Source organism: Oryctolagus cuniculus, chromosome 8 (assembly GCF_051225735.1).
Source record: "Oryctolagus cuniculus isolate XC-2025 breed Fujian yellow rabbit chromosome 8, ASM5122573v1, whole genome shotgun sequence".
NCBI lineage: Eukaryota > Metazoa > Chordata > Mammalia > Lagomorpha > Leporidae > Oryctolagus > Oryctolagus cuniculus.
In genome coordinates, this window is record NC_142874.1 from 20,159,015 (window position 1) to 20,172,671 (window position 13,657).

General features: G+C 40.7%; 1 protein-coding gene and 1 long non-coding RNA gene across 2 annotated transcripts in view; one reads left to right on the forward strand and one right to left on the reverse strand.

The window, feature by feature from the left end:
* The window catches only part of LOC149124878 (cationic amino acid transporter 3-like), a 29,059-nt gene extending 18,070 nt beyond the window's left edge, over positions 1-10,989 (reverse strand). The window contains exons 1-3 of the mRNA XM_089301999.1: positions 10,574-10,989; positions 10,206-10,431; positions 8,129-8,233 (exon numbers count right to left, since the gene is read on the reverse strand). Coding sequence (XP_089158125.1) covers positions 10,221-10,431; positions 10,574-10,989 — 627 coding nt within the window. The 3' untranslated portion in view covers positions 8,129-8,233; positions 10,206-10,220. The remainder of the gene's footprint in view (positions 1-8,128; positions 8,234-10,205; positions 10,432-10,573) is intronic.
* Positions 10,990-11,545: 556 nt separating this feature from the next.
* Positions 11,546-12,263, forward strand: LOC149124879 (uncharacterized). The gene is made up of 2 exons (XR_016211626.1): positions 11,546-11,683; positions 11,761-12,263. It is a non-coding gene; the product is annotated as an uncharacterized LOC149124879 (long non-coding RNA).
* Positions 12,264-13,657: the final 1,394 nt, after the last annotated feature.

Genomic DNA, 13,657 nt, shown 5'->3' on the forward strand with positions numbered 1-13,657 from the left:
GCTCTGTGGTCATTACATTAATTATGGCAGGCTCTACAGGTTCTATATGAGAGCTCATGGAGCACAGCAAATCCAATCAGCCCATAGAATTCCAGGAACAAGTAAGAGACCCCACAATCACAATACCCTGAAGAAAGTACTTGGCTGAGCCCAGCCCAGCCAAGCCAAAGGCATTTGAAGAATAAATACTTATTGTTTTAAACACTGAGTTTGGAGGTACTTTGTTGTATACAACAGAAAATCAACAGAATCATCTTTCCAAAACATTCCTTTAAACTTCCTTAAAAAAAGTTCTCATAAGTTTGAAAAAAAGTTCATCCAAATTCAAACACATGAAATGACTTCCAATCAAAATTTAGGTAGAAATATTCAGTATGATACCTTATAAAGACAAAATGCACAGGAAGAATTTCTAATGATTTATCATTTAATAAATTATTTTCATAGAAATATTAGTAAAATGTGATATTGGAGAGTTTTCATGATAAAGAAGCTTGAATGAAACAAAATAGGAATAAAGAGAATAAAAGCCTTGTGATACTCATTGATGTTAGCAATTTCATATTCCATAAAGAATCTGAGTGTGCAAGAGCCATGTAAGACTGTATTTTCCTTAAAAGAAAAGAATTCCCAGAATAATAAAAGCTACCCTTTGAAAAATGGAATGAAAAGCAGCACATAATTTATCAGACTGTAACTAAGAGATTGTTCAAAAGCCTAGGAGAACAATCGCAGCAAACAGTCCTCAGCCATGAGGGCTACAGACTCAACCTAACATTACCCAGAGGGCCCACTGAAGGAAGACATAGAGGAGACATCTAGACACAGACACTTTTATAGGAGACTGTCATAAAGCATTGGTGGAAAGTCTTCCTGAATATCATGCCAGAATCATTTATTTGAAACCCAAATGGTTCATGAGTCACCAAGACTCTCATAAATCAAAATGGCTGTGAGGGTAACTTGCTTAATTTTCCACTTGTTCTTGTAAAGTACATATACTGAAAGAAAGTTTCCTTTATATGTGCACATTGAACATACCCTAAAGACAGGCTTTAATTTTAAGAGACTTTGAAATTAATTTCTTTTCCCTCTTATGACTACTTCCCCAAAAGAATACGCATATACATATATGGGCATTAACGTCTCTTTAGTCTGACAAGAGAATATATCACTAGATTCAATTCAGAGACAATCAACTATGTGGAATATTTCAATTCATGGGAATACAGAAGGCCAATGAAACACACATTTTGTCACCTATGTCTCAAATATCCCTAACTCACCATGTGTCATTTTTCCTGTAATAACACATACTCTGTCCTATCCAGCAAAATCAACATGCAGATGGGATTTAGTAGCAGCTCTCTTTTATTAAGAATTTATACAAACCAGAAAATTAATTTCCCATAATTAACTCCCTTAAGCACCAGAGCTGCCCCATAAAATAAATTCTATTATTGTCTGCAGTTTACAGAACAGAGAAATGAGGATTAGATTTGCTAACTCAGGACAGAACCTGAATTGTAAGCCCTGTTGACTGATAACTGACTCTGCCACCATATCACCAGTCTAAAAAGTGGTAAAACAAAATAGTCATCACCAGATTTCCTCTTAAGGAAAGAACAGTCAGAATTGAAAGACATCCTGCAAGATGCTTGATTAGGAAGTCCAGGCCTTGAGAGAATTAATTATCGGTAGGTAGTCTTTCTACTGAAGAAATCTCTCATTCAAATATTAAACATGAAGTTCATGACATGTTGAACAGTGAGTGGCGGAAGTCTGGACAGTTATCTAGCAAATGTGAATACAGAAATTATTTCTAAAAATAAAGATGTCTGATACTCAATTTACCCTTCTATGTTGGCTACATTCCTCAGCCTTGTGTGAGACATATTTGGTTTGTTTTATGTGTTGGTAGTGGTTAGAAATGAAGAGTTTGGGTTCTACTTCTTGCTCAATATATTAAATGAATGCAGTGAAAGCAGAACTTAAAATGTGGGAGTGATCATTAAAGTGTTGGGTTCATGGGAATCTACAGAAATCTTCAGAACCTTCTTGGGGCCTGTGTTATGGCTCAGCATGTTAAGCTGCCACCTGTGACTCTGGCATCCCATATGACTGCTGGTATCCAGAACTGGCTACTCAGCTTCCAATCCAGCTCCCTGCTAATGCACCTGGGAAGGCACAAGAGACGGGACAAGTGCTTGGGTCCCTGCACCCATGTGGGAGACCCAGACAGAGTTCCAGGCTCCTGGCTTCAGCCTAGTCCAGCCCCAGCCTTTGCAAACATTTGGGAGGTGAACCAATGGATGGAAGGTCTCTCTCTCTCTCTCTCTCTCTCTCTCTCCCTCTCTCATTCCCTGTCTCTAACTCTGCCTTTCAAGTAAATAAATAAATAAATATTTTCTTAAAAAATGAACTTTCTTATGGTCCTAGATGTCCATTAGGATGAGGAATATGGGAAGAGGAGTTGGCATTTCTTTTAAATAAATATTCAAAGAGTGACACCCCACTGATATCATTCATCCATTTATCCTTTACTGTGCTATACTCACCATTGATAAATCTATCACCCTATCCCTGCCTCTAAGGACACCCACCCTCCCAAGAACAAGTGGCTCATCCTGAACCCAGATATTTGCCAATCGATGGCACCTCCTCTCTGGGCTGCATTCTTAGTTTGTTTTCTCTTCATCTCTTCCTTTTTCTCTTTCTTCACCCAAAACGAACCCACAACAGCTCTGTTGTGGCCATGAGTCAAGATTCCCTGTATAAACAACATCTGCTCTGTGGGTTCTTCTCCCACAAATAATTGAGTTGATTAGAAAAATACAGTAGTCAGTGAAGTCATATCGAGGACAAGAAGCGTGAACAGCCAGAACAGATTGGAGCTCTCCATATTTCTGCATAAACCAACAGTGTGGGAGGGGCATTCCTCACAAACAACAGCTGCCCCTTCACACACGTTGGAATTTAAATCCTAACAACACAATTACAGGGAAAAAAATGTAACTGCTAGCAGAAAGTAAATCTAAAGACAATTAACTATCATTGAGTTCAGTGAGGAACAAAACAATTCAGGATGGTTTTAAAACAGCATTTTTACCCACTTTTATCCCCAATGACCTGTTCTTATTAATTTTTATTGGACAGTGAGCAAGGGAGACATGGAGACAGTGGAAGCTCCCATCTACTGGTTCACTCCCCAAATGCTGCAAGTCAGAGTTGGACCAGGCCAAAGCCAGAAGCCAGGAGCCCAGAACTCAATCCTCATCTCTTCTACTTGGGCAGCAGGGACCCAGTTACATATGCAGCTATCACCACCTCTCAGGATCTGCGACAGAGGGAATAGGAGATGGACCTGAGAGCTGAATACCAGCATCCATCATGCAACAGGCATCTTAACTATGAAACTAACTGACAACTCTGTTTTTTAAATGAAAACAAAAATGTTATCTAATTTCTTTCTTTGGCCTTCATCCAAGATTTTAATGCCTACATAGTTAACAAACTGTATTAATTACAGCTGGGAGGTACTCTTGTTTTGTACTATTTCTAGACTATACATACACATCCTCAAATACAACACACGCCCCATACTCTTCTCATTTTTTCAAAGGAATTTTTTTAATTTTAATTTTTTTTTATTTTTTATTTTTGACAGGCAGAGTGGACAGTGAGAGAGAGAGACAGAGAGAAAGGTCTTCCTTTTTCTGTTGGTTCACCCCGCAATGGCTGGCGCACCACACTGATCCAAAGCCAGGAGCCAGGTGCTTATCCTGGTCTCCCATGGGGTGCAGGGCCCAAGCACTTGGCCATCCTCCACTCTACTGCCGGGCCACAGCAGAGAGCTGGACAGGAAGAGGAGCAACTGGGACAGAATCCGGCACTCCGACCAGGACTACAACCTGGTGTGCCGGCGCTGCAGGGGGAGGATTAGCCTAGTGAGCCGCGGTGCCAGCCCCATACTCTTCTCATTTTTACAACGAAGTTTGAAAGACATAAGAACAGATGATACTAACATTGGAAAGAGGACAAAGAATAATAGAGAAGTGGTATCTAGCATGTCTCTTTAAGATGGATATCCTTCAGAGACATAAAAGCAAATGGAACAATTAATTACACAATACTACACATAGATGTGGTCTCTTACACTGTAAGATGTACATTTATTCTCTTTATAAATAACTCAGTCTGTGATATTAAGTTATACCAACACAAACTGGATTGAGACACTTGAACTATTTGCTTTTTCTTAATGGAGACATTTAATGTAATAAATTTCCCTCAACCCACTTTTGCTACCACTCCTAAGTTCTGATATATTTTTGTTGTCTTCTGTTTGATTTCCTTTTTTCATTTCTCTTTTATTCCACTGGTTGCTCAAGATTATGTTGTTTAATTACAACACATTTGGAAATTTCTCAATTTTATCCAGTTTTGATGCCTAGGTTCATTAGGTTGTGGTTGGAGAAGATACTTGAGATGACCTCAGCCTTCTTAAATGTGTTAACACTCGTTTTGTGACCCAACATACTCCTACTAACTATCCTGGAAAACACTCTGTATGAGTTTCAGAAGAATGCATACTCTGGAGGTGAGCATTAGCCTACAGTTAAGACCTAAGTGTCCCACATCAGAGTGCCTGGATTCAGTTTCTGACTCCAGCTCCTGACTCCAGCTTCCTCCAGATGCAGGCCATGAGAAGTGGTGGTGATGGCTCAAGTAGTTGGGTTCCTGCCACTGATATGAGAGATGGTTTGTGTTTCCAGCTCCTGGCTCCAGTGCCAGACCAGCCCTGGCCATTTGCAGGCATCTGAGAAGTGAACCAATGGATGGGAGCTCTCTATTGTCTCCCCCTCCCCTTCTCTCTCTCTCTCTCTCGTGTGTGTTTGTGTGTGTGTGTGTGTGTGTGTGATTCTACAAATAAAATGAATGTGTATTCTGTTGCTGTAGGATATAGTATTGTGTATGTGTGTCTTAGGTCCATCTAGTTTATACTGCTATTCAAGTCCAATGTTTCCTTAGTGATTTTCTGCCTGAATGATCTATCCATTGCTTAAAGTGGGGGTACTGAGGTCCCCTACTTTTATTGCATTGCTATTTATTTCTCTCTTCAATTCAGTTGACATCTGCTTTATGTTCAGGTGCTCTGATATTATATACACATATATTTATTATTTTTATATCCCATTTATGAATGGATCTCATTACCTTTATACAATTGTGGTTTTATCTCTTTTAACAGATTTTGACTTAATGTTGATTTTGCCTGATATAATTATCACTATCTTGCTATCTGAAGTTTTCATTTGTATGGAATATCTTTCTCCGTCCCTTCACTTCCAGTCTCTGTAAATCTCACAGACCAAGAGGCAGAACAAAATTGGATCTTTTTCCATTCAGCTACTCCACACAAACGTGGTCCTCTTGAAGTAAAATCATTGGCAATGGTAAGAACCTACTATTGCATCATGTTAACTACTTTCTGCCTGTTTTGTGTGCCTTGGGGCCTTTTTTCTCCTCTTTACAATTTCACATGGATCAATTCCATTCTCTTTATATTTTCTGCATCTACTATAGATTTGTACATTGTAGATATCATGTAGCTTACAGAAAATAACTTGGTTTAACTACTTTAATCAACTTAACATCAATTGCATATAAAATTTCTACATTTTACTTTTTCCCTTCCACATACTTTTGTGCTACTGATACCATACTTTACATCTTTTTCGATTGTGTATCCATTAACCAATTATTGAAGCTGTCATTACTTTTAACTATCTTATTAAAGTTAAAAGTGATCCACGCACCATCACTTACACATCACTATTAATATACTAGAACAGGAGTGGGGACTATCTGGCCCATGTGCCACATCATAAAGCCCACAAAATCATTTGGTCTGGCCCTGCGAGGCAACCAAAGGCAGGACTAGAGATTCGGGAAATCTATAGCAGGCTATTTTTTTTTTTTTTTTTGGACACCAATGTTTATTTTTCAATTAAACAATCCTTTTAAATGCAAGGAATGAATTCTCAATCTTCATAAAGATGAATTAAAAATGAAATCCCTCGGTATAGTATGTGTAATTACTGTGTTCTTGATCACTACTGGTGTTTACTATTTAACATCAACAACAAAGACAGGTTATTTAAAATTCATGCTACTGGGTTTCTAGCTATTTTTAAGTGGATAATTTTGGATGAAGTGCAAATGATGTTGTAAATATACAAAGGTCCTTGGCAGAACAAAATGGCCCACCACCTCTGTTTTCTGATGTTGAATATGAGTTAACAGCGATTTTTATATGCTAAGCTTTATCAGGTATAGTATTCTTAGCTGGAAGGTTTTTTCTTTTTTTCAATAGTCTTAATATATTGACCCAATCCCTTCAGACTGCAAGCGTTGTGTTAAGAAATCCACAGATAATCTCAGGAGGGTTCTCTCTCCTTTCCTTCTGAAAAAACACACTGCATATTCTCATTTGCTTCTTGATGTCCCATAGGCCCAATATGGTTTCTTTATTGTTTTTCATTCTCTTGTCTTTTTGTTCTGCTAATTGGTTCATCTTAAATGGCCCGTCTTCAAGTTCACTGATTCTTTTGCATGATTCGTTTTGCAGTTAAAGCTCTCTGTTAAAGTTTTAATTTTTGTAATGTATTTTCCTATTTCACTATCTCTGTTTCTCATTTGTGTTTTTTATCTGTATTGAACTTTCTATTTTGTTTATGTATTGTCCTGATTTTCTTTGTGTTCTCTTGCATGCCATTGAGCTTAAGAGGGGTATTTTTAATTATTTGTCTGGCAATTCATAGACTTCCATTTTGCTGTGTTTGGTCACTACAGCATCATTAGTTTCCTTCCGTCCTACCAGTTTGCCTGACTCTATGATTCATATATCCTTGCATCAGTGTCTGTGCATTCCAAGGTGCTAACCCCACTTTCAGTCTTTACAGAGTGTTTCGACAGATGACAACACCCCCGCTAGGTCTCCAGCACTGCAATCCAGTGGTGTTGATGCCAGGTGACACTGCTGCCGCTTAGTTGGCTGTACTTCCACAGTCGGTGGATTCCAGTGGATGCGGATCCTGCCTAGTCCCTGGGTATACTTGGAATCCTCAGGTACCCAGATCAAAAAGGCTATCACTGGAGGAAAGTGACTGCTTCAGGGTTCACAAACCGGTTCTTGAGAGGACAAGATTCTTAGCAGGACTCACACAGGTCTCTGGGAGGGGGAGAGACTGGGTGGACTCCTAGCTTGGTATCATTAACCCTGGACCACAGCTTGTATGTTGTGGAACTGAGTCGCAGGCCTGTTTCACGGCCAGAGCCAAGACTGAAGTCTGAAGGCCTGCTTCAAGTGGCAGTGGACCAGTGTGCCTTCTGCTAGTTTCCTGGGTGGAAAGGACTATTACTGAACCACAGATAAGCAGCCTAGAGCCAGATCACAGGATCTCAAAACTCCCATAAAGGCACTTTTGTTCATAGAGGACTGCCTAATTATCACTTCTGTGAAAGGATACTGGTAGGGAACCTCCTATTGCATTGATTTGCTAAGGTGCCTCCCAAAGGAATTTTAGATTACCATTAACCTATTCTCCATGTTTAGTGGAGAATATGTTAGCATATCCTATCAATTTTCTATGAAAAAAATATTCTATATGGAGCACATGGTTTGCAACCTCTTTTCAGTCATATAAAAATAAACCAAAAGCGGTAGGTGCTGTGGCTTAGTAGGCTAAGCCTCCACCTGCTGTGCCTGCTCCAGCCACTGCAGCCACTTGGGTATGACCCAGTGGATGGAAGACCTTTCTTTCTATCTCTCCCTCTCTCCATCTGTAACTCTACCTCTCAAATAATTTAAACAAAAAACTTAAAAAAAACCAAGAATTATTATAGAATGTTTAATGACTGAGCAATCTTGTACCTGGATATATCAAAACACCCCTATTATTTTGCAATGCAGTTGCTTGTGCTTTTGTTACTTTTTCTTCTTAAGCTCTATAAAACTGCTATAGCTAATTTCCTTGGTTTATCAATTATCTATTATTATATAACACATTAAACACAAACTTAACAGCTTAAAATAATACCCAGGTATTTATCTCACAGTACTCACGCGTCAGGATGGGCATAGCTTAGTGAGGTTCTCCAGTCAGGATTCCAATAGACTGACATCAAGCTGCACCCCTCTGAACTCAAGTTCTCTTCCAAGGTTGCACAGCTGTTGGCAGAATTCACTTCCTTGTCATGGTAGTACAGAGATCTTCATTATCTCACTGCATATCACTAAGGTGCACTCAGCTCCTAGAGACATCTGGCAGCTGTCACATGGTTCTCTCAAAGGCCTTCTCACATACTCCAGTTTACTCTCCCCAGGCCAGTGGGAGACCCTCACCATGCAGCCTGCCAGAGTGTAGTCTTAAATAATTGTGATCATTCCACAAAGCCTGCCATGTAACTGAGCCTAATCATGGGAATGGCATCTTAACACCTTTTTCAAATTTTAGCATCAGAAAGCACGTCACAGATTTTCCCTAAACTTCTAAGGGGGAGGATTTCACAAGGGTGTGACTTAAGGTGTTACCTTAAGGTAAAACTCCCACATTTAAGTTCCAAATATAGCTGAATGTACAGAACTGTATACAACCTTATCAATTCACTGATTTCAATGTCACAGATTTAGGAATACACTCAAGGCTATCAAAAATGATAATAAAAGACAGACATGATTATTGCCTATAAAATTTATAATTTAATTTTCATTTATATGCCTCATGGTGTGTGAAAACATGGGCTAGTACTTATAAGGTAAGTGAAGTTGTAAAGAGAGTGACAATCAACTACTGGAAATTTAAGTGTGAGACATCTACAGCTCATTAATTTTAAATTCATTAATAAATACTCAAAAGTTCCATAACCATAGAATTGCTTGAAGCTAGTACTCTAATGTTTTAATTGCTTTCTATCAGAAAAAAAAGAAACATAAACTCCAGGTGGAATAAATTTGTGTAAGTAATTTAAATAAAGTGATTAAATAAGATAAACATAATATTTTATCAATAAATTACCTATTTCCATGCCTAAGCTCACCTAATGAGCTTTGTAAGGCTCCTGACAACAAATCTACTAAGTTGCTGAATAAAGAACATATCTTACGTTCATTTGTGTTGGGTTACCCTTATTTTACATTTTAAAATATTCTACGAGGGCTGGTGCTATGGCATAGCGCAGAAAGCCGATGCCTGCTGTGCCGGCACCTCATATGGGCACTGGTTGGAGACCTGGCTGCTCCACTTCCGATCCAGCTCTCTGCTATAAGCAGTGGAGAATGGTCCAAGTTCTTGGGCCCCTGCACCCGCATGGAAGGCCCAAAAGAAGCTCCTGGCCACAGAAGCCATCTGCATAGTGAACCAGCAAGTGGAAGATCTCTCTTTCTCTCTCTGCCTCTGTCTTTCTATATTTAAAAAATGCTATGTGCATGACTTTTCTTAATTACCATTAGTATCCGTGGAAATGGATCATGAACGTAGAAAAGTATATTTTACTCTTGAAAACAAGAATATCAAAATGGCACTATGATGAAATCCATTTGGTGTTCTTAAACTCCTTGTTTAGAGTCATTTTAACTCCACAGTTCCTCCTGTGACTGAGACTTCTGCTATGAGTTCAGAGGTCAGCTTCTCCCACTGCCCCTCAGGGCTCACAAATATGATTCCAAAAAGTAGTCCCCAGCAAAACTACCCAACCTATGGCAACATGGATGAAATAAATAATAACAACTTTAAGTACCAACCTAGGTAACTACAGTTATCACTGTGGGATAAAATCATAGAAAATTTTATTTTCTGTGCTTTTCTATACTTACTGTACATGTTACTCCAAACTATGAGCATACTTATAATTGTAAGGAAAAAGATCTTTCTTAGAAAAATCCTACAAATAAGGGAAACAATGAGTATATAACCATGAAAAATACAAGAAAATTATACAGTATATAGTATGTTTAACACAATATGTGACTTATAACCCAGCTAAAAGACACCTTTAAGTATTTATGCGATTATCCTATGGACAAGGAAATATATTTGTTATTACTTCTAGATCTTTCTAGAAGACACCCTTAGCTCCAAAAATGTGGGATTTACTCAGTAGACTTTAATTAAAACATGAGGAAGCCTAATTCAAATACTCACTGCTTGTTTGAAAAATTAAAGATGCGGGGGAAGCCCGCGGGTCCAGCGGCGGCACCGGGGCTCCAGCCCGCGCGTCCCTGAGGTGGCCGCCCCTGGGGCCCTTTCCGCGTTACCCGTGGTGGCGATGCAGTCAAAGCCGATGAAGGCAAAGAAACACGTGGCCGTCCCCCGGAGAATCCCGTCGAAGCCGAAAGGCACGAAGCCCCCGGCGCCCAGAGGGCCCAGGCTGTGGAGACAGGGGGGGAGGGGGAGGGGTGTTCTTCAGCCAGAGCCACGGGGACGCGGCCACAGCCGCAGGTCCTGGCTCCCTGTGGCCCAGGAGGGCCGCTGCTAATGTGGTCAGCTCCGCCCGCCCCTGCTCCGCTAACCTGGAGCTGTTGTGGCCGGAGCTGTTGAGGGCCATGGCCACGGCGCGGCTGTAGTCCCGCTCCGTGAGCCTCCAGTTGTGCAGCTCCCCCTTGATGAAGCCGGAGACGGTGACGCCGCCCAGCACCAGAAGGTTCACGCCGGTGAACGCCTTGGTGACCAGGGCCGACTGGCGAGCGCCCAGAGCCAGCAGTCCTGCAGAGACGCCGGAAAACAGTGACCCCAGGGACAAGGCGGCCGCGCGGGCTGGCCGGGACTGCTTCGCAGATAAACAGAGAGACAGAGAGAGAAGTCTTCCTTTCCGTTGGTTCACCTCCCAAATGGCCGCTATGTCCGGCGCTGCGCCAATCTGAAGCCGGGGGCCAGGTGCTTCCTCCTGGTCTCCCATGCGAGTGCAGGGCCCAAGCACCTGGGCCATCCCCCACTGCCTTCCCAGGCCACAGCAAAGAGCTGGACTGGAAGAGGAGCAACCGGATTAGAACCCAGCGCCCATATGAGATGCTGGCACCGCAGGCGGAGGATTAACCAAGAGAGCCACAGCGCCGGCCCCTACCGTATTATTCTTATAATCTGGCCAGATAAGAAATAGGATCTGCTCTCCAAACTAAACTGTGAACGAGTACTGAAAGTCACACCACTCTTCATTAACATGTTCATCGGGCATGTGCTGATCAAACAAATATTAAGTTTTGTTGGCTTTCTCTTCCTTAAAATGAGACCATGCTAAGTGGATTAAATAAATTAAAATATGCTGGTGCTGAGAATCATGCCAGGCTCACTGGGGCCACTAAAGAAAATAAGAATCGCCTGAAGTCCTGATGGTTAACACTCCCAGGCCTCCTCACTGAGGGTCAGCACCTGGGAGCTTTGGGTATAAAATCTCCAAGCCTCACCTGCTGAATCCGAGGCACTGCCGGAGGGAGGTGTTCCTGCCATGTGAGTTTAGAAACAACTGCTCCAGTCCTCATCTCTGGAGCAGAACACGGGACCGGGTCGAAGTACAAAGATGTCCGGCTCAGAGGACTTCCTTCAAGGCAAATATAACAAGACATCACAGAGGAAAAGAACCGTATCCACTGATGAACAGCTTGAAGACTTGAACATCTTGTTCAGTAAGAACCCGTACCTGGACCGTGACCTTCAGGTAGAAGTAGCCTCCAAAATGAACATAGACCCCACGGTGGTGCAGGTCTGGTTCAAGAACCACAGAGCAAAACTCAAGAGAGCAAAATCCACTCAAGTTCCACCCCCGCAGGAAGCTCAGCACCAGACACCCCTGGAGGACCCAGTCACAAAGCAGACAGAACCAGAACAATTTCCAGACACAGAAATAACTTCCAGCCATAAAGAACAAACAACGATATGGTGGCTGGGTTTCAAAAACATCCCAGGGCCGGTGCTGGGGCTCAGTGTGTTAAAGCCCTGGCTTGCTCCAGTTCGAGTCCTGGCTGCTCCACTTCCATCCAACTCCCTGCTAATACACCTGGGAAGGCAGCAGAGGACGGCCCAAGTCCTGAGGCCCCACATCCATGTGGAGGCCTGGAGGGGGCACCTGATTCCTGGCTTCAGCCTGGCCCAGTCCCGGTCATTGTGTCCAATTGGGAAGTAGACCAGCAGATGGAAGACTCTCTCTCCTTTTCTCTTTCAAATAAATAAAATGAATCTTTAAAAAAAAAAAAAAGAAAAATTAAAGATGCGAAGGAGAATGTATAAAAGAGATTCATAGATTGAAATCCTGCTTAAAGGAGATGAGCAGCTTTGAATATCTACATATTCAAAGAAATGCAATGTTATCTACTCCTTGCCTAAAAATAAATCTAGGTCTTTACGTTGTTCAAGGATGCCCTATTAGATTTCAATGGCACTCAATCCATAGGTTAAAAAATTTAAAACTCTAAAGAACAACTGGAAATGCTTACAATGAAAAGGCAAGGGCCTCCATTAGTCACCAGATATACCACAGAGTATTCCCAACAAACATCTTTGCTATATATTTCTTACGTAAGCATTTTTACTGGCATAGCACACATATAATATTACAACTGATAACAGCTATGAAGAGCAAAGTCACAGAGAATTAGCAGATACTAAAGAGCAAGAGAAGGTCAAATGCATCCTTGGCTTGCTGATTTCACCATCATCAGGGACCACAATCACAACGCTAACCTACAAGCAAAGGAAGAAAGTCGGTGATTCTGCTGATATAAGATGCCATTTCATTTTAAATACGATAGATTTAAAACCAAATTATTTAAAAGAGTCCCTGGAACTTTCAGTTGACACAAGAGAAAACGTATCCTCTTGGAATCGCATTCTGAAGGGCCCTTCATCCCAAACACAGCCCATCAACAGAAGCCAACCCGCTGCGGGGTGCCTGGGCTCACCAGCTATAATCACACAGCTTAATTTCAGCTCTTGATGCATAGTTTATTAAGGCTTCTGATCAAAATTTGAAATAATTGAGTCGAATAAAAATATATTCGGATACTGGCAATTTATTCTTGGGGAATAATGACTGGAGAAGCAGAGAGAGAAAGGAAAAGAGAAGAGAGAATGAAAGTTCTTAGAAGAAAAACATAAAAATCAGCAAAGGAAGGAGAGGGAAAATAAAAATGCATTCTTATAAGAATCAGATAACAAAAAACTTTGAAAATGAAAACTATTGTATTCATTCTTTTTCTGTACATTGCTAAAGTATTTTAATGGATTAAAATTTATTTTGCATTATGATAATGAGGATACTGATGATGACATCCTTCTTGGTCATTTAATAAAACAAAGTATGATAAATGATCTCATCTATAAAGTCTATATAAAATAAGAGAAATATTCAAAAAGTTCATGGGAACTACATACTTATGAAGAGTATACATGGATTTCAAAATGTTTTACATGGATTTCAACATGCTTTACATTTAATACATTTTAATTTCATTTCTTCAAAAAGTGTTAAAAGTCAGCTTGTATTAAGAAAAGAAGTATGAAGGCTGTGATGCAGAACTTCCCAGATTCCTTAACATATCAAATGTACTCCTTAAGCTGAATCTCTGGATCATCATAGGAAATAGATAGCTGAGAATGAATAC